General features: G+C 57.2%; 4 protein-coding genes across 5 annotated transcripts; 3 read left to right on the top strand and 1 right to left on the bottom strand.

The window, feature by feature from the left end:
- Window positions 1-95: 95 nt before the first annotated feature.
- CATSPERZ (catsper channel auxiliary subunit zeta) lies at window positions 96-2,863 on the top strand. The gene is made up of 5 exons (XM_043870555.1): window positions 96-169; window positions 441-765; window positions 1,599-1,678; window positions 1,860-1,926; window positions 2,627-2,863. The coding sequence occupies exons 1-5, from the start codon at window positions 149-151 to the stop codon at window positions 2,734-2,736; spliced, it is 603 nt and encodes a 200-aa protein (XP_043726490.1). The 5' UTR covers window positions 96-148; the 3' UTR covers window positions 2,737-2,863.
- A 699-nt stretch (window positions 2,864-3,562) lies between these two features.
- ESRRA (estrogen related receptor alpha) lies at window positions 3,563-12,008 on the top strand. 2 transcript variants are annotated; one of them, XM_043927920.1, is made up of 7 exons: window positions 3,563-3,758; window positions 5,256-5,592; window positions 9,184-9,300; window positions 9,457-9,585; window positions 9,991-10,158; window positions 10,257-10,526; window positions 10,949-12,008. In XM_043927920.1, the coding sequence occupies exons 2-7, from the start codon at window positions 5,268-5,270 to the stop codon at window positions 11,206-11,208; spliced, it is 1,269 nt and encodes a 422-aa protein (XP_043783855.1). In that variant the 5' UTR covers window positions 3,563-3,758; window positions 5,256-5,267; the 3' UTR covers window positions 11,209-12,008. The 2 variants fall into 2 exon arrangements, with proteins under 2 accessions (XP_043783855.1, XP_043783863.1); XM_043927928.1 differs by lacking the exon at window positions 3,563-3,758 and adding an exon at window positions 3,868-4,909.
- TRMT112 (tRNA methyltransferase activator subunit 11-2) lies at window positions 11,954-13,278 on the bottom strand. Its single transcript, XM_043870647.1, has 4 exons — window positions 12,764-13,278; window positions 12,573-12,674; window positions 12,323-12,412; window positions 11,954-12,235 (listed from the first exon to the last, which is right to left on the bottom strand). Exons 1-4 carry the CDS (start codon window positions 12,839-12,841, stop codon window positions 12,128-12,130), a joined length of 378 nt encoding a protein of 125 aa, XP_043726582.1. The 5' UTR covers window positions 12,842-13,278; the 3' UTR covers window positions 11,954-12,127.
- A 2-nt stretch (window positions 13,279-13,280) lies between these two features.
- On the top strand, window positions 13,281-16,489 carry PRDX5 (peroxiredoxin 5). The gene is made up of 6 exons (XM_043870532.1): window positions 13,281-13,706; window positions 14,895-15,029; window positions 15,705-15,836; window positions 15,909-15,947; window positions 16,073-16,134; window positions 16,244-16,489. The coding sequence occupies exons 1-6, from the start codon at window positions 13,521-13,523 to the stop codon at window positions 16,347-16,349; spliced, it is 660 nt and encodes a 219-aa protein (XP_043726467.1). The 5' UTR covers window positions 13,281-13,520; the 3' UTR covers window positions 16,350-16,489.
- Window positions 16,490-19,919: the final 3,430 nt, after the last annotated feature.

Genomic DNA, 19,919 nt, shown 5'->3' with positions numbered 1-19,919 from the left:
TGTAGCTTGAATTCCCCGCGCGTGAGACTCCCACGGGCCGTTCCCGACGGGACCCTGCCCCTCCCCCTCCCTGGAGCGTGAACCGCCCCCCACCCCCCCACCTCCTCGCCCGGAGGCCTGTGGCAACTGGGTCCGTTGGGGCAGAAGCATGGAGGGAAAGCCTTTCAAAGTAAGAACTCTTCCTGGTTCTCCTCACCCTGCCGGCCCCCAGGCTCACCCTGGGCCCCTGACTGTCCTCTCACTCAGCCCTGGCTCAAGGCAGCTCCCAACAATCATCCCCCATCTCTACCCGCCGTCCCCCCACCCCCCCACCCCCCCCACCCCCCGCAGCAGGGGCGTGTCGGCCCTGGTTGGGTTCAGGATCCCTGTTCCCAGCCTGCTCTCTCTCCCTTCCCGATTCCCCACGACCCTCGGCTTCCCTCGTTGTGTGTGGCCCACAGGCATCGGCCAAGTCTTCGAGCCACCATGGCTCGGGCAGGTCGAGCCTGCACGACATCCGGAGCATGTGGTCCACGGCTACTCTGTCTCAGCCGAAGCTGAACGTGCAGCTGCCCACGGTCCGCGAGGACTCGGAACTGGAGGACTTTAGCGTAAGCGGTGAGACCCGCTGGTCATACGACCAGAAGGCTGGCCACGACGCGGAGGGTGGCTGGGAAGCATCCGACGGCGGAGAGGACAAGGACCGCTTCAATCCGGAAGAGCCAGAGCTTGGCGGCGACAGCTCCCAGGGAAGCCGTTTAGAGGAGGATGCTTCCAAGACCGACGGTCAGTGTGGCCTCACCGGGCTGTGGGCGCCCACCGGACAGGGGGCTGGCCAAAGCCTCAATGTCTACTGCGGTTAAATGGGGGAAAACAGTCGGACCCAAGTTCCTAGGATTCCCTGGAAGGGGCGCCCACGCTAATCTTTCTCGCTTTAGGAACGCCCCCTACCGGGCAGGCGTCTCACAAGGTCCCGGGGCCATAGAGACAGGCAGGAAAATACGCAAAGGCAGCGCGGAGTGTTTGCCATGGAATCCCCGAATAGTTGAAAGGAGGGAGTTAATGCCTTTTCTGTGGATTTGAGCTGTTTCAGGGGGTGCCTACCTTTTTCATTCATTGTCACTGGTTACAATTTTTATACTGTTTACTTCCAGTTGTAAATACTATTTACTGGGCTGTTTGGGGCATGCCCTTCTTCTTGCCACCTCTGCTCTTCAGGCCTTCATCAGGGAATTGGAGCAGACAACAATATGCTATTTATTGAGCACTTGCTGTTGTGCGAGGCACTCAGCTTCCCTTGCATGATCGCCTTTAAACTTCACAACCTCCATAAGGGGGCCGATTTTATTATCCCATTGTACAGATGAAGAAATTGAGGGTCAGAAAGTCAGTCACTGGCCTTAAGTCTCACAAAGTGGGGTAGTCTGAACTGGCACCTCGGAGGGTGGGACAACAAAGCCCAGGCTTGTCAACCACTGTCCCATACTGTTTCCCACTCAAGTGGTATCTGGAGCTGGTCTCTGGAGCCCCCTGACCCTCAACCTACCCCTACATCTCCTCTGCTCCAGGGAAGCCCGAGCAGTCTACAGATGACTAATCCCTCTTTTCTCTTCTCCCAGAAAAGGCTACCTCAGCGTCATCGCTCAATATCTTGAGGCACACGCCCCATCGGGCCTACTGGGTGGAGCAGCAGAGCAGGGTTGGAGGCTGGAAGAGTAGTGGGGGGTGGAGGGTGAGCAAGTTGGGTGGGGGTGCTTTGTAGGGTGGAGGGGCAGGCAGGTCAATTGGGGGTCTTGGAACTGGAGGGCATAGGTGGGGCATTTCAGCTGTGGGCAGAGCTGGGGTCCCTTGTACATCTGAGTCTCTTGCTGTCTCTCCAGCTGCCCCTGCCCCTGACTGAACTGATGGAGAATGAAGCTCTGGAAATACTCACCGAAGCCCTCCAGAGTGAGCTTCCCCACCCCCTACTCCCTGCGCACCGCCCCCTGCCCCCAACTTCCAAAGGAGACCCTGGGGGACTTTGCAAGCCTTGGTCCTATATGAGTGGGGTTTTAGGATGTGTCTGCCTATCAGATTCCCTTACCACCCACAAATATTCCAGAAGCTTTAGGAAAAGCAAAAAGTCAGAGTACGGGGTGACTGTCACAGGACTGGGCTGTAGCCTCAGTGCAGCTCCTCTTAACCTGCTGTGGCTTTTCTAAGGCCATTTCTCCACTTGCCTATTGGGAATGACAGCCTTCGTGTGGCCTTGGCGTCTTCCTAGAGCCTTTGGACAGTGGATTATTGGAGTAAATTTCCTTTGGTCGCCCTGCTTACTTTATGAAAGGGTGGGGTGGGGAGGGCTAAGGGCTAATGGTTTAGAGGGGGTGGTCCAAGAGGTGTCCCCAAAGCTTCCTGCTCTCAGTGCCCTAATTCAGGCCGGCAACATCTTCTCTAAATTTGCCTTCCTCATCCATCCTCCACCTCAGCACTCCATCCCACTCTGAATCTCCCATTTGTTTGGAGCACAGGTCTCTGACTTGACCATTTGAAACAAAACCAGCAGGTTCCAGTACCCTGAAGATCCAGTTTCCCCGAACTAACATAGACTGGCTGATGGGGAGGCCATGCCCCTGCTCACTGCCCTGAATACAGCTCTGCCCTCCAGGTTACCAATCAGAGATCGGCCGGGACCATTCCCTGACCAAACAGCTGCAGCGATACATCGAGGGGCTCAAAAGGCGCCGGAACAGGAGGCTGCAAGTCTTGGCGATATGAGAGCACCGCCTCGGGCTCCAGAGACTGCCCGACTCCAGCCCTGGTCCCTGTCCAGTCCCCAGATCCAAGCTCGACCCTGTCCACGTGGAATTTGAGCCCTTAGAGAAATAAAAGAATCTGTACACGGTCCGTGAGTCAATGCGTAGCTGCCCGCTAGAGGCGGACGCACGTGGCCCCGCCTTTCCCTGTGACCTTCACTCGGTCACCGCAGTGACCTTGAGCGTTCTCCGTTCGGGCACTATGGGCTCCGCCTTCCCAGGACTCGAAATCCAGGACTTCTTTCATGTCTTAGGTCTGCTTCTCCCACTCCGGGTTCAGCAGCTTTGCGGGGATACTGGGTGTGCGGTGCCAATGCCCCGTTGGTGTTATCTTGGAAGGGGGTAAAAAGGAAAGAGGCAGCACCTCCCTTCTAACTTAGGCGCGCTAGACCCCGCCTCTTATGCATATGCAGATACACAATCCTCGGCACTCGTCCCGCCCTCCTATTTGCATATGTATGAAGTCTCCCGGCCCCTCAGCGGCGGCCACTCAACGACCGTTCCCATTTCTCTCGCGAACAGTGCGCCCCGCCTCTCCCTTTACGTAAGAAGGCTCCTAGCCCCACCCTCCCCCGGAGCCACTCAGCGTCTCCTCTGGACGCGCTCCCTCAGCCGCCTCCTACGCAAGCAAGTGCGCCGCCGCAGCCGGCTTCGCTGGCACCGCCCCGCACGTCCCGGCGCGCAGGCGCTGCCCGCCCCACTCGCCTGATTAGCATAGGGCGCTGGGCCACGCCCCCTGCTTTGCATGCGCACGGCCAGCCCCGCCCCCGCTGTCAGCTGGAGGAAGCGGAGTAGGAAGCGGCCGCGATGTCCTTTTGTGTCCTACAAGCCGCCGGCGGCGCCGCCGAGTGAGGGGACGCGGCGCGGCGGGGCGGCGCGGCCCGAGGAGGCGGCGGAGGAGGGGCCGCGCGCGGCCCCCGGCTCACCCGGCGCTCTGGGCCGCTCGGCCCCCATGCCTGCCCGCCCGCCCTGCGGGAGCCCCAGGTCCGGGGGCGGAGGGGAGCGCCGCTGGGGGGTGGGCGGGCGGGCGGGGCGCGGGGGCCATGTGCGAGCGCGGCAGGGAGGCGGGCGGGGGGCGGGCTCCAGGCGGGGTCCAATTCTGGGTCCGGCCCAGGTCACGGTCGGCACCCGGTCGAAAGCCTGACGGGGTCAGGGTGCGGGCGGGATCTGGCGTCCAGGGCTTAAGGCGCCGGCCCGAGACCCGGGACCCGTTCTGATTCGGGTTGCAGGTTCTGGCCAGGGTCGGGCTTGGGCTTCGGATCCAATCCCAAGGGAGGGTTCAATCCGGCACCTGGAGCTTGCCGAAGTCCCGGGGGCGGGCCAGGGTGGAAGATGGGAAGGGTTCCCGGTCTGGGAAGGGGCTTTGAAGACCACGTGGGGGCGCTCGAAGGGGCCTCGGGCCACCCTTCTCTCTGGGTCAAAGGTCATCGCACTGGCTGGGGACAGCTTCCTCCTCCTTGGCGCTCCCCCATTACTTCCTGATAACCTGATAGAGGGCCCCCGCGGGCGGAGGGGGAGGGGAGGCGCAGTAACTTTAGGCAACTTCCCGTAGGTGTGCGCAGGTTGGGGGGGGCGGGGCGCCCCGTGGTGGAGGATTCTGCGGCAGCAGGAGTGTAAGAGTGAATGTGCGGAAGAGTGTGCAAGGAGGTGGAGCCGCGCCAGCGGGTGTGCCTGGGGCTGGAGGGGAAGATGTGTCAAGTGTGAGAAGCTCCGAATGTGTTTTCATAAGTGTCTAAACCTGTGTGTGTGTGGGGGGGGGGGGCGGTCATGGTGCGAGTGTAACTGTGTTTGTGAGCGAGAGTGTGATTATGAGCCTTGAGTGTGACTTTGTTATGAAGTATGCACTTTAGGAGTGTGTGAAGGCAAATGGGAGCATGAGTGAGAGCTGGGGTTTGAGAAGGCCATGTGAGTGTGAACCTGCCCAGTAGAGTGACCGTGTGTGAGCACGTGAGTGTGTGTGTGCAGGTCAGGACACCTGAGGACCCAAGTGAGTGGGAGGGTGAGGATATAAGCACACCTGTGTGAGCACATGGACTGCCCTTGGGTTTGTATGTCTCTGTTTTGGCTCTTGAGTGGAGGATCCCCAGGTGTGGGGGAGATTGCTGAGATCACCAGCATCTGGAGAAAACTGAGAGGTATCCCACTCTTGGCTGAGGATTCCAGATAGGGTTGACGTTTGGGGGTAAGGTTACCCTACTGCTTGGCCTGGGTGGGGTAGGGGGTTTCCAAACCTCCGGTAAGTTCCCAAGTGGGAGACCTGCTGTCAGTTACTGGCCCTGGAGGCTCTGGAGACTCTGTTCCTATGGCAACAGCTGGGGGGGGCCCTCTTCATGGGCAGCCTTCCTTGGACTCTGTCCCCCCTCCACCCTCTGGCTAAGCCTGGAAGCCTGCCTAGGCCTGGGGTTGGGCAACCAGGGTAACAGGGTGTCTCCATCCCCCATCGCAGCTCCTCCCTGTGACCTGACGGGTCTCTTCCCGCAGGTGACCAGCGCCATGTCCAGCCAGGTGGTGGGCATTGAGCCTCTCTACATCAAGGCAGAGCCAGCCAGCCCTGACAGCCCAAAGGGTTCCTCGGAGACTGAGACCGATCCCCCCGTGGCTCTGGCTCCTGGCCCAGCTCCCACCCGCTGCCTCCCAGGCCACAAGGAAGAGGAGGATGGGGAGGGGGCTGGGCCTGGCGAGCAGGGTGGTGGGAAGCTGGTGCTCAGTTCCCTGCCCAAACGCCTCTGCCTGGTCTGTGGGGACGTGGCCTCCGGCTACCACTATGGTGTGGCATCCTGTGAGGCCTGCAAAGCCTTCTTCAAGAGGACCATCCAGGGTGAGCCCCCACCGCATTCCTGTGCCCTTTGCCCTCTGGGCCTGGGGCTGCCTAACTGGTGCACTGCTGGGTGCCGTGGTACCACTTGGGGTTGGCAGCCTGGAGCTCCCAGGTCCTCCTATGTCCCAGGAATGCCCTTTCCCTTAAGAGTTAAATAAAGCCGCCAGGACGTGTTGATGGATCGGATGTGGGATGTGAGAGCGGAACTCAGGATGCCTCCTAGGTTTCTGGTATGCCAGGCCCAGCACCTTCTACAGCAGCCCCTGCCTGCTTCTAAGCTTGAGTCTTTTGGCCGCTGCTATCCTCTCTCCAGCAGAGAACATGCCCTCTGTTGTGTTGATTTCCTGAAGCAGCCCCAGCACAAGGCAGGCTTTTATGGTTAACTGAGAGGGGGCTACATCATATTTCAGCATCTACCTTTAAAAAGACTGTTAGGCCAGGGAATTCCCTGGCAGTCCAGTGTTTAGGACTCCTCCTTCTCACTGCCAAGAGCCCGGGTTCAAACCCTGGTCAGGGAACTAAGATCCCAGAAGCCACATGGTGTGGTCAGGGAAAAAAAAAAAAGATTATTAGGCATCCCTTCCAATAGTACTCAGTGAATTTTTCCACTCAGGAAAGCATATCAAAATATGAGTGAGCAAGATGGCGATGTAAGAAGCATTATTTGGAATGTACCTGTTACTTATATTTTTATATAAACCATTGGTTACTTTGGGGCTATAATACATAGGCTTTATCAGTGTTTCTTGAGTGTCAGGCACCATGCCCTATTACACTTAAGCTCTGGTACCCCCCACAGCAGTCTCTAAGGTACCAGCACTACTATAACTGAGGCCCAGAGAGGTTTTTGAAACTTGGTTCAGGTCCCATGGGTAGCAAATGGCAGCAATAAGATTTGAACTTGGGTCGATTGAGGTCCAGAGCTAAGCTTGTAAAGGCCTCTGCTTATTACAAATAACTGGGCAGATGCCTCATGGCCAGTTGTGACATTCTAGCAAGTTTTGACTTGGCTGAGACCCGCTGGTCTAAAAGCTCTGTGCTCCCTTCTGGCCCTGCAGACTTGAGGCAACAGGTCTGGGTTCAAATGTCTCCTACCCACCCTGGAACACTTGGTTCTCTGTTGACAAGTGTTTGTCGAGCACTAGTCATACATAGTGATCATTGTTGAGTATTTAGGTGCTGGAGCCTGCTAAATGTCTTACCTCGATTATCCCATTTTGTTCTTACAACCCACTTTTGTAGGAAGTAGTTTTTAATCATCCCAGTTTTACAGGTGGGGAAACTGAGGGTCGAGGGCATAGGTGTCGGGCTTGCCCAAGGTCACCCACTTGGTAAGTGGCAGCCTCCAGGATCCTAACTCTTCATGAACTTGTGCTCTGCTGCCCTGGCCACTGTTCCAGGTGTGGGGACACAGCTGGGACTAAGGATCACTTCTGTCCTCAGTTTACATCCCTGCAGAGGAAAGAAAACAGTGAACTGAACACAGTTGTTATTAACAGCTGTGTAAGTGCTGGAGGGTCAGGAGCAGGGTGTGCTAGGGAACCTGGCTGGGTCTGAGATGCTGGAGGGCCTCCCTGAGGAGGTGTCTTAAGCTGAAGAAGCCCGGGTAGGGTGGAGGAGAGAGCAGATTGTGAGGAAAAATGCACTTTGTGTATGTTGCCCGGTTGAGCCATTTAGTCCTGTGGTCGCCCCAGGAGCTGGGAGAGCCACCATGCATTCAGCCAGACCCTGTTTCTAGCACCGGGCACAGTCCTGGCCCTCGTGGAACTGCCACTAAAATAGGTAGACATAACAGAGAAAATAAATATGTACAGATGTTGCATATTAAACGGTGCTAAGAGCTCATGGGGAGAAGGCAATGGCACCCCACTCCAGTACTCTTGCCTGGGAAATCCCATGGACGGAGGGGCCTGGTAGGCTACAGTCCACGGTGTCGAGAAGAGTCGGACACGACTGAGCGACTTCACTTTCACTTTTCACTTTCATGCACTGGAGAAGGAAATGGCAACCCACTCCAGTGTTCTTGCCTGGAGAATCCCAGGGACGGGGAGCCTGGTGGGCTGCTGTCCATGGGGTCGCGCAGAGTCGGACATGATTGACGACTTAGCAGCAGCAGTGGCAAGAGCTCAAGAGAAACCATAAAGCAAGGGCAGGAAATATACAGCAGGGGCAAGTGACCAGAGGTGTCTGTGGAGGGGCTCTTCCATTCTTACCCAGTGGCTGGGAAGGCCTCCTCAGGAAGCAGAGATCTGAAGGAGGTAAGGGAGCCATGCTGAGGCAGGGCCTGTTTGAGGAACACCGAGTTGGCCAACAGAGCTGGGCAGAGGGCAAAGGGGATGAGGTCAGAAAGGTGGCAAGGACCTGGGATGCAGGTCTCAGGCCATGGGGTTCACCTGGAGGGTTTTTAAAATTTATTTTTAATTGGAAGATAATTGCTTTACAGTGCTGTGTTGGTTTCTGCTGTACAATAATGTGAATCTGCCATAACCATACATATATCTCCTCCTCCTCGAGCCTCCGTCCTCCGCATCCGGAGGGTTTTAAATAGGGAAGGGACATGATCTATCTTAGGGGGTTTTTTTGGCTTTAGTTCCCTGACCAGGGATGGAGCCCAGTCTCTCAGCAGTGAAAGTGTGGAGTCCTAACCACTGGACCACCAGGGAATTCCCTGTCAGGTTTAAGAGGATGCCTCTGTGTTGATAGTAACTGAAGGAGGCAAAGACAGCAGAAAGGGAGGTGACTGACTCTGGTCAAGGGTAGAAACGGTTGCCAGGGGAGGAAGCGGTGGCTTCTGAACATATTAGGAGGTAAAGCCCACCAGGACCTGTCAGTGGCTTGGATTTGGGGTGGGAGAGGAATTATAAATATCTCTTAGATTTCTGCTTGAGCAGCTGGACAAATGAGATCGCAGGTTTTGGAGGGGTAGGTCGGGGGCTCCATCTAGGACAAGATAAGTTTGTAGTGCCTTCTAGATGTGCAGGATGCCGAGGAGGCAGTGGGATGTGTCTAGAGTTCAGACAGGTCTAGGCTAGAGGTACAGATTTGAAAGCCTGGGTGAGATCACCATGGGAATGAGTCAGAGGAGACAGGTTGGAGGGCCGCCCAGGGTGTCTTCAATGGAAGGAGTGTGGGCAGATGCATAGAAGTCACAAAATAGCAGTGACGTAGGAGGAAAACCCAGAGCGAGGTGTCCTAGAAGCAAAAGAAGAAAAGTGTTTGTTTCTAGGAGGGATCAGCAGTGTTAGATGTTAGTAATATAAGGACGAGAACTGACTGCTGGATGTAGCAGTGTGGAGGCCACTGCGGCCCTTGATGAGAACAGATGAGGGCAGCACAGCCCAGAGGTGTGACTTGACCAGAGGCTGGGGCTGGATGCCGCCTGACTCCCCTGGTCCCAGCCCCTCCCTTGCCCAGGCTGGGATTCCCAGCCCAGCCGCCTTTCCCCTCAGTGCCCAGGCTTCCCTGCCCCATTCATAGCATCCCGCTCTCCCCAGACCTGTGCTTGCCTGGAGTGGCAGGGCCCTCCCCACTGGCTAGGCCCCCTCTGGGCCCCGGGAGGCCGCCACTGGAGCCCTGCCTCTTCCCTGGCAGGGAGCATCGAGTACAGCTGTCCGGCCTCCAACGAGTGTGAGATCACCAAGCGGAGACGCAAGGCCTGCCAGGCCTGTCGCTTCACCAAGTGCCTGCGGGTGGGCATGCTCAAGGAGGGTGAGCGCTGGCGGGGGCCTGGGTGAGGCTGGGGGGCTGGGTGCATGGTGTCGGGCCGGTGAGGCCTGGGAAGTCCTGGCGGGCTGGGCTGGGCAGGCGGGCTCTAGAGAGGCCAGCCTCAGTCCCGTGGACACAGCGGCTGTCTTGCAATTCAAGGGGTACGTCTGGACCGCGTCCGCGGTGGGCGACAGAAGTACAAGCGGCGGCCAGAGGTGGACCCACTGCCTTTCCCGGGCCCCTTCCCTGCTGGACCTCTGGCAGTAGCTGGAGGCCCTCGGAAGACAGGTGAGAGCGCCGTGGGGTCCTTGGGGCTCTGGGGTCGGGGTGGGCAACGTCTGTCTGATGTCATTCACACGGGATAGGAGTTATCTTGGGTGCTGGGACCTACGCCTTCCCTTCATCTGTTCCTTCACACATTTCCCTCAAGAAGTATTTACGAAAATACCCTTTTCTGTGTCAGACCTCGAGCAGTACAGCTGGGAGCAGGGAAGGTTTTCTAACGCTCAGAACCTGTCCACAGACAGACGCTTTCCCTAGGAGGTAGTGCGGCGTTTTCCGGAGAGAGGTGTCCGAGCCAGGCTGGCCAGTGGCTGTTGAGGAAGGCCACAGGGGGACTGACTCTGGGAAGATGTTTGACCCTGAAGGGCTGGCAGAGGGATGAATGCGTGCCTCTTCCAACTGTCACTGCAGCCCCGGTGAACGCACTGGTGTCCCACCTGCTGGTGGTTGAACCTGAGAAGCTGTATGCCATGCCTGACCCAGCGGGCCCCGACGGACACCTCCCAGCTGTGGCCACCCTCTGTGACCTCTTTGACCGAGAGATCGTGGTCACCATCAGCTGGGCCAAGAGCATCCCAGGTAGGGGGCCCAGGCCACGTGGGGCTTCCCTGGGTAGGCCGGGCCCTGACCGGCCCTGGTGCAGTTGCTCAGCCAGCTCTGCTCCCCCTGCCCTCCAGGCTTCTCGTCACTGTCACTGTCTGACCAGATGTCAGTACTGCAGAGCGTGTGGATGGAGGTACTGGTGTTGGGCGTGGCCCAGCGCTCCCTGCCGCTGCAGGATGAGCTGGCCTTCGCCGAGGACCTGGTCCTGGATGAAGAGGGGGCACGAGCCGCTGGCCTGGGGGAACTGGGGGCTGCCCTGCTGCAGCTGGTGCGGCGACTGCAGGCCCTGCGGCTGGAGCGCGAGGAGTACGTTCTGCTGAAGGCCCTGGCCCTCGCCAATTCGGGTGAGCCTGGGGCTTGTGCTGATGGGTTTCTCCATGAGGTGCTTTGGTTTTTTAACTGTGATGGTAGCACGCTCCCACTTTGCAGACAGGGAAAACAGGCTTGGGCACGAACAGTGACTTGCTGCAAGGCACGAAGCCAGGCGAGGACAGGTCCAGGAAATGCATGCTGAATTCTGAGCCCTAGTGCCCGTGGTTCTGTAGACAGGTGAACCACTTAGGGGGAAGGAAGGGGAAGGGGACCGGAGGTGGCCATAGCTGAGGAAGGAGGAGTGGGCCCTGGCTCACGGGCAGGAGCAGCGAGTAGTGCTTCAGCAGATCTTGGTGGGGCTCCTTGTGCCCCCACCTGGCAGTACTCAGGTCGATGTGGCTCTGCCCCTTCCGGAGATGGCCCATGTCAACAGTTCTCTCGTCTTGCCTTGCAGACTCTGTGCACATTGAAGATGCTGAAGCAGTGGAGCAGCTGCGAGAAGCTCTACATGAGGCCCTGCTGGAGTACGAAGCTGGCCGGGCGGGCCCCGGAGGGGGCGCTGAGCGGAGGCGGGCAGGCAGGCTGCTGCTCACACTACCGCTCCTTCGCCAGACAGCAGGCAAAGTGCTGGCCCATTTTTACGGGGTGAAGCTGGAGGGCAAGGTGCCCATGCACAAGCTGTTTTTGGAGATGCTCGAGGCCATGATGGACTGAGGCAAGGGGTGGGCATGGGTGGGGGTGCTGGCAGGACCCGCCCAGCATGGGGTCGGCCCCAAGGGGGCAGAGCTGGGGTCTGGGCAGTGCCACAGCCTGCTGGCAGGGCCAGGGCAACACCATCAGCCCCTGGGAGCAGGCCCTACACCCTCCCCTCCCCCCTCCTTGGGGGTGTTAGAAGCTGGGAACATGTGCGCCCAGGCTCTGGGCACAGTGCTGCCCCTCGCAAGCCATAACGTGCCCCCAGGGTGTAGGGGGGCCTTGCGGAAGCCATAGGGGGCTGCAGGGGACGTGTGTGTTGGGGGGAGGGGTGGGCAGAAGCCTGATCTCAGGGAGGGAAGGGAGTGGAGGCCACAGTCTCCCAGTGGGTGATGCTTTTGCTGCTGCTTAATCCGACTTCCTCTCCAGAATGGAGGGGGATTCGGAGAGCAAAGGCTCCTGCTCCCTTTGCTCCTCTCTCATCATTTGCATTGGGCATTACTGCCCCCCCCCCACCTTGAAGCAATAACTCCAAGCAGGCTCCAGCCCCTGGACCCCTGGGGTGGCCAGGGCCCCCCATCAGCTCCCACCCAGTCTCCTCAGGGGGCAGGGAGAGCACTGCCTCTATGCCCTGCAGAGCAATAACACTATATTTATTTTTGGGTTTGGCCAGGGAGGCGCAGGGACACGGGGCAAGCCAGGGCCCAGAGCCCTTGGCTGTACAGAGACTCTATTTTAATGTATATTTGCTGCAAAGAGAAACCGCTTTTGGTTTTGAACCTTTAATGAGAAAAAAAAATATATAATATCGAGCTCAAAAACACTGTGTGTGGTGTGTCACTGGGTCAAGGGTTAGGGATACACAGGATAGGACTAACAAACAAGATAACGTGTAAACAAAGATTCACACAACCAGAGTGAAAAACCGACGCCTGGCAGTTTATGTCTCAGTTTCCTCATCACTCAGCAGCATATTGGGGATCCCACGGGTAATGGGGAACAGACGTCCCGACTCTGGGCATTGCAGGGTGCCCTCCAAGACCTCCACCTGCGGGAAGAAGGGACCAGAACTGAGCACTGGCAGTTGTCAGGTGTGGGTGTATAGCCAGGAAGCAAGCGATGGGCCGATTCTCACCTCCAGCAGCACGTGGTGCATCTTTCTCAGAAATTCCTCGTTATGCTCATATCCCTGAATCGGCTCTTTAGGCACCTCGATGAGATGCAGCTGTGGGCAAGAGGCTTAAATCATCTCCGTTTCCCAGACGCTCGCCCTGAGGCCTGGTGTAAAGGGCTGAAGTTATGACTATCCCCTCCACAACCCCCCGCGCCCCGCCCGCCACCCACGGTGTGCACGGGGCTGGGGAGGCGGGGAGGAGGGTCCTCACTGTGTCCGCAGCCTCCAGAAGCGCCGCCCACTCCACTTTGGGTATCATACGCGCTATGAAGTCGGGGTTGAACTCCACAGGGTTGATGCGGACCTCCGTGGCCTGAGGGGCGCAGAGATTTAGTTAGGCAAGGACCGGATCCTGGTTCCCCTACCCCAGCCCCTGGGAGAGGTCCCCGAGACGGCCGGTACCTGGAGACGCAGGGGGAAGCCACGGGGCCCCACCCCCCGCACGTGCGAGCTCAGCAGGTTGTGGGTAAGCAGCCTCATGTCTACTCTGCGCGCTCCCGCACAGCCGGAACCGGAAGGAGAGTGGGCTCGCTACGTCATTTCCTGAGCTGTCCCGCTCTATCCTATTGGACACCTGGGAGGAGCGGAAACGGCGAACCTTCCGGTGCTCGCCGGCGCCGAGGTCGGTTGGTATTGCGCGCTGCTCCTGGAAGCATCTCGGCAGGAGATTGCTACGGCGCAGGCCTAGTGGTGTTGGCTGAGCTAAACCTCAAGTTGCTACAAATCGTGTACAATGTAAATCATACGTAAAACGGCTACAATGCAAGGATCTTCGTGGAATGCAAAATAAGTACGCTTAACTCCTACAGAGGCTCCTGACACCACCGTTTCCTGCCACTTGTTTGCGGTTAAAAATGGAAATACTGCCCCAATCCGTAAATTACACAATCAAAACAGCGGCAACCTGGCCTTGTATGCAAATAAGCTCCGCCCGCTCGCACGCGCGCCGGTGATCCAGCCCCTAATACCGAGCTCGTCGGAAGCCCCACCCGTTCGGGCGCCGTCCGCGCGGCGCCTCGCGGGTGGCCAGGTAACCTACGCCCCCGTTCCATCTTTTGCCCTGCCTTTCGCAGTATTGGGTCGTAGCGCTCCGGTTCCACCCAGCCTTCTACCTCAGCCTCGAAGCGTGGGCGGGGCTGTTCTGACTTTATGACTCGGCATGCGTCTGGGGTGGTTACGCGTCCTGGGCTGCAGACCGGGCTCGGTGGTGTCCCGGGCGACCATCGTTGAGGGTGCGTCAACGACAGCGGCGGGATCCCGAGGGTGCCTGGAAAGAATCCTCGAGTGGACGTTTGGCGGGGTCCGAGGTTTCAGAAGCGCTGCTGTAGCCATGGCCCCGATCAAGGTGACCGCGGGCCCAGCCAGGCCTGATTTCTTTGCCTCCCCAACTCCACTCATTTCCGCACGCCCCTTCGTCCTGCTTGTCTGGGGGAAAGTCACCATCTTTCTTACTTTCCCGCTGCCATAGAGACTCCTCTCGCCGTCCGTTCCCCTTGTTTCCTTCAACAAGACCCCCGTGGCTGCAACGATGTCGCCAGTTTTAGGGGTCTCGTGCCCCATCTCCTCTAACAGTTCTCAAGGCTTTCGGGCCTTCCTCTCGTCTCCCTGCCACACCAACTCTGGGACACCTGTGATGAGTCTCCACCATTTTCAAGTGGAGTACCATGGCTCTCCCCACCTTATGTAACCATCTCCTTTACTCTTTTTAACTCCTATACTTGCCCTCTTCCACGCCCTCCGGCTGCTTTTGTCAAGTTATTGGGTGTTACTCTCCCCATCCTTTGAAACAGATGATGTCTCTTAGAACCCTGTTTTGTCTCCCCCACTGCACCCTTCTGCTGAGTTTTTCAGCCCTCATATCTTCTGGAACCATCCCCAGCTCCTTGGGGCTCCCCCTTGCTTCACAGTCTTCTGAGATCCCCTCCTCCTACTTCATCCTACCACCCATTGCTGGGTTTCTCCAGGCTCTACCCTCACCCCTGACTTTGCTCCCTTTGTCTACTTTTTCTGGCCCGTGAAGCCCGCACACACTCCCAGGAACACTGATCCCTCCCCCTTGAAGGGAGTCCTTCTATACTTGTATCTGCTGGATGTAGGGACCTGCACCCTGCTCCCCAACCTTCTGCTGCCCTCCCATTTTCTCGTCTTGAACGTGGCACACTCAGCCGTGCCCAGCGTCCTCTCCCTCCGGGTTGTCAGGGCCTCCTCCTGCCGCTCTGTCCCACTTCTTTCCTGTAATTCAGCTTGTTTACTCAATCTCTTGCGACAGCCAGAGAGGCCGTCTCTCCTTTTTTTCTGTGGTCACCAACTGGCCCGTAAGAGGAATAGGGCCACCTTGAAACTTGGAGGATGTGGGGTAACCAGGTGGTCGCAGGAAAGGGACCTTTGGAAGCTCTGACAGCGGTGGACTTCCCTGCTGGGTGTCAACCCTAGCTCCACGGGACCAGGCAGGGCTACTCAGCCCTCTGTGGGCACCCCCACCCCGCCCTTGCTGCCCTGCCCCTGCCCTTAACCTTTGAGTCATTCCTTCTAGGTGGGAGATGCCATTCCGTCGGTGGAGGTATTTGAAAAGGAGCCTGGGAACAAGGTGAACCTGGCAGAGCTGTTCAAAGGCAAGAAGGGAGTGCTGTTTGGCCTCCCTGGTGCCTTTACCCCTGGTTGTTCCAAGGTGAGGCCTGCGCTTCTGGGGCTCAGCAGTTGGGATCTTGTATGCATGTTTGTATTGTTCATGAGTCCTGCATAGTCCTGGGACAGCTTGTACCAATGGGACGTAGGTGATATGACAGTTAAAGAAGCATATCAGGTTTTTAAGAAATAAGTTGTGACTGTGAGTGTAGGGATGTAGGAGAAAAGGTGATGCAATGCCTCTCTTTGATCCTGCTAGGTGACAGGGGCTGTGGAAGGGACTTGGGACTCGGGTGAATGAGACAGTCCTGTTCATGGGACGTTCATGGTGTTGACCAAGGAACACTTGAATTTGGATCCGAGCTTCTTAGTTGTTGTTTAGTTGCTAAGTTGTGCCAACTCTCTGCAACCCCATGGACTGTAGGGCGCTAGGTTTTTCTGTCCGTGAGATTTCCCAGACAAGAATACTGGTGTGGGTTGCCATTTCTTCTCCAGGGGATCTTCCTGATGCAGGGATCGAACCCACGTTTCCTGCGTTGGCAGGCGGATTCTTTACTGTTGAGCCACTAGGGAAGCAAAAAGGGACTGTGGCTTACACAGTTCTCATTGTCTGATCAAAGCTGTTGACGTCGGGAAATGAGGAGGGCTTGGAGACAAAGGGTGGGCTGAGGAGCAGAGGCAGTTATCCACCTGCTAACTCTCTGGTTCTCCTCCCCAGACCCACCTGCCAGGGTTCGTGGAGCAGGCTGGCGCTCTGAAGGCCAAGGGGGTCCAGGTGGTGGCATGTCTGACAGTTAATGATGTCTTTGTGACTCAAGAGTGGGCACGCACCCACAACGCAGAGGGCAAGGTGAGCTATGGATCCTGCAGGGGATCTGGGGCCAAGGTGGAGATTTTTTTGTGACTTTTGCTTTCTCCTTAGGTTCGGCTCCTGGCAGACCCCACTGGGACCTTTGGGAAGGTGAGTGCACTCCCAGCCTCCATCCTGGAAGCAGGGACTTGGAGGGACACGGACAGTGTGGGGAGTGGCCAGGGGACCTGGCCTGTTTTGGGGGTTCCTGACCTTTTTTCTGCTTCTCCTTTCAGGAGACAGATCTGTTACTTGATGAATCACTGGTGTATCTCTTTGGGAATCAACGACTGAAAAGGTAAAAGCGGGAGGGTCCCCTGTGGGGTGTTCGCCTGCTACCCCACCTGTCTCCATTGCCAGCCTCCAGGCCAGGCTGTTTCACGTGGCCCGGCCCTTCTTTCTGGCAGGTTCTCCATGGTGATAGAGGATGGCATCGTCAAATCCCTGAATGTGGAGCCAGATGGCACAGGCCTCACCTGCAGCCTGGCCCCCAACATCCTCTCACAGCTCTGAGGCTTGGAGCCCCGATATCCTCCTTTGCCCGTTTCCTGTTTTACCTGCTCAATCCTGGGCAGAGGGCCCCAGCCTAGCCTCACCTGTGATTACTTAGCTGAAATCTTGGCCAAATTTCTGCAATAAACACTTCTGGTTCATGTCCGTCTCCTTGGTTTTGAATTGCTGCTTTGCCCAAGGCCAGGCCTCACTGACAGTCCAGCTGTGAGGATAGTGGGCAGAGGCTGAAGTGGGGGCTCATAAAGGAATCTGATTTAACTTAGGAGGCAGTCAGAGAAGGCCTCTTGAGGGAGGTGTCATGAAGCATCCGCATACAAGCTGAGAAAGGGCCAGTGGTCTGAAGAGTGAGGGAAGGAGTGGTCCTGCCGCGGGAGCTCCTCGGGGAAGGCCCTGGACAGACCTGAGCTTGGCTAGGGCCTGTGACCTTTTGTATTTGATATCTGGATGATGGCCGATCTCATTTTGACTGCAGACCTCGGGGTGGACACGTTGGCCCAAGGCATCCCCCCCTCATCGGGGCCAAACCTCAGCCCAAACATACTCTCAAATTCTGCTGAACCCCTTTTGGGAGCACCCACATCCCAAGAAGGGCCCCTGGCGCCTTGGGACCATCTGATGGGCAAAAAGGGCTCCATCGGCAGAGCCAGTGCTGGTTCAGCGCCAGGGGTGGGAGGTGATGGGTGGTGCAGGGTCCCCGCGGGCAGAGCCTAGGTGAGCTATGGAAGAGAGGAGACGCTGGTAAGGTCGACCCAGCGGTGAGTATGTTGTCTGTTGCTAGGGGTGGGGAGTCAGAGAGGCCAGCAGGGCTTGAGGCTGAGGAGCATTCTGTCTGCAGGCCTTGCCCTTGGGCCTCTGCCTCTTGTCCTCGGGAAGCCCTGTGCTTGGAAGCAGGCTGATTATTAGGCACCTGCTGTGTTTAGGAGCTCACGGTCTAAGGGAGGCAGATGCTTGAGGTATGCTAAAAATCCTCACACGATCCTGGGCGGTGTGAACTGTTAGAGAGGTTAAACGAGTGGACCTGGCTCATCCAGCCACGTAAGAGGAGTTTGGATTTGAGCCAATCAGTTGGCCTCAGGGAGCTTTATAGCCCTGCTCGGGGCCCCGTCAGCACCAGGTTCTGAGGGGTTCTCCCTGGCCTTCCAGGCCATCTGGGGAGGCTCAGGGCAGCGCAGAGCTGGCTAAGGCAGGCTGAGAGATCTCGGGAAAGAACAAGGAAAGGCATCTTGGAGGACACAGCCCTTGAGGCAGTGGGACTGTGCGCCCGGTGGAGGGAACAATGTGGCCATAGTTACAGAGGGCAGAACATCCCCAAGGTGGTGGGAGCACCTGAGTGAGCGGATGCTAGGAGGGCAGGGGGGCCTTTGAAGCCCTGTAAGCTGCTTACATTTCACCCTGCGGGCCCTTCAGACCAGTGAAGGATGTCTGTAGGGCAGTGACAGGTCAGATTCATACCTGGACTCCTCTGTGCAGGTAGAGCTGGAGAGGGGCAGGCGGGAGGCAGAGGAGAGGCCAGCATGGGGCAGGACTGATGACTGAGTGTCCAGGAGGTGGGGGCTGGGACAGGGGACCTGTGGGTGTTGGAAGCGTGAGTCCAGGGGGCCACTTGGCTGGAGGTCTAAGGGGTGGGGGGTTTGGGGAGAGGAGGGCCCTCAGGAGGGGGCCAGCCTCCCTGCAGGGGTCCCGGCTGCTCAGCCTGCCTGAGCCAGCCCACCCACTGACCTTTGTCCCTTCAGTTCTCTTCCACAACCTGTCACCGCTCAGGAGTCCTGGGCTGGGGCAGGAGAGTGGGCTGACCACCCCTCCCAAGCCCGAGTGACCTGTCGCCGCCGAGCCCTAGGTCACAGTGCTGTTCTGGACTGGATGGCAGGAAGGCCCTTTCTTTTCGGACACCATCTCTCAATTCTCTCATCATACAGACGAGGACACCGAGCTGCATGTAGACTTCCCGCCATGGTCACTGTGTGCACCCTGGTGAGTGGTCTGGAGGCTCCGGGAGCCCGAGAGAGAAGTGAGCGTCTGAGTTGGCAGCTGGGCTCTCGGAGCCTGGGGTCTGCTGGTGTAGACGGTGGGTCAAGGGGGCCCCCTGCGGGCCGCACCCTGTTTGTCTTCCCAGCAGACCTCAGGCCGCCCTGGCAGCTCCTCACTGTCAGGGCAAGCCCAGTCTCCATCAATGCCACTCAGCTGCCTCTGTTCCTCCACTCCTGACCTCATGTTTGGGCAGGCTTTTCTTTAGTTGCGGCGAGCCGGGGCTACTCTCTAGTTGTGGTTCTCGGGTTTCTCATTGTGGTGGCTCCTCTTGTTGCGGAGCACAAGGCTCTAGGGCGTGCAGGCTTCAGTAGCTGCGGTTTCCCGGCTCTAGAGCACAGGCTAAGTAGTTGTGGCACACGGGATTAGTTGCCCTGCAGCATGTGGAATCTTCCCGGACCAGGGATCGAACATGTGTGCCCTGAATTGGCAGGCGGATTCTTAACCACTGGACCACCAGGGAAGTCCCGACCCCACTTCCCTTATCTTTAGAGTGGAAATAATCCAACCGACCTCATAGGGTCATTGTGGGGAACACATGAGACAGTTTACGTAAACATTTGGTACAGTGCTTAGTACACAGTAAGTGCCCAATAAATGATTGTAAAAAGAAAAAAAACCCCTGCTCTGCACCATTCAGCCTGCGTGTTGGTAGGGAAAGAGCTGGGAGGTAGCAGAGAGGCCAAATCCCAGGCCTGTCCTTGGTGATTACTTTCTGTGGCTCCCTGGGCCTCAGTTTCCTCATCAGTATAATGGGGCTAGTGATGCTGTTAGGGCAAGGCCCCCAGTATTCTCCTGAGGTTGCCTGGCACTCAAAGGCTCACTTGAAGGAGCTGGGAAGATATCTCTGGGGGGAATCTTTGTCATCTCTTAGAGAATCAAACCTGAGCTTCTGCTATCAAGAGAGGGTTGGAGGGGGTCCCAGCCTCTCTAGCCTAGAGTAGGCTTGGGCTGCAGCCATGCAGGCATTATAATTGGGAGCCCTGGAGGCTACTGGCCCCAGGGGAACACACCCTGCTAATCATGGTTGGAATTTAGCTGCACAGGCATCAAGGAGTGACAGAGGAAAATGTGTATGTGTGTGTATGTACATGTGTGTCTCTGTATAACTTCTAGACAAATTTTAGTAATATCTGTGTAAACGCATAGCTTTTTGGTGTTCACAAACATGCACATCGTCTGCTATGTTATTTTTTTCCGCTTATGTAGGATGCACCGCATGACGTGCAGGATCTTAGTTCCCCGACCAGGGATTGAACCCCTGCCCCTTGCAGTGGAAGCAAATGAGCCTGAACTACTGGACTGCCAGGGAATCCCCTGCTACATTATTAATATTTGCACCAACTCTTCCCATTTGAGTTTGGGATTTTTTTTTTTTTTTAATTTAACACAGATAAAGTAACCTGCTTAACATGTGTTTTGGGAAGAAGTAAAGAAGTGCAAGGAGGCAGACAGAAAGCTATCTTCTCTTCAGCTTCTTGGAATTGGTCCCCACTGTTTCACTATAAACTCGACTATGTGCTGTGCTGTGCTTAGTCATTCAGT

Source organism: Cervus elaphus, chromosome 2 (assembly GCF_910594005.1).
Source record: "Cervus elaphus chromosome 2, mCerEla1.1, whole genome shotgun sequence".
Lineage (NCBI taxonomy): Eukaryota > Metazoa > Chordata > Mammalia > Artiodactyla > Cervidae > Cervus > Cervus elaphus.
This window is presented reverse-complemented; position numbering and strand designations above follow the sequence as displayed.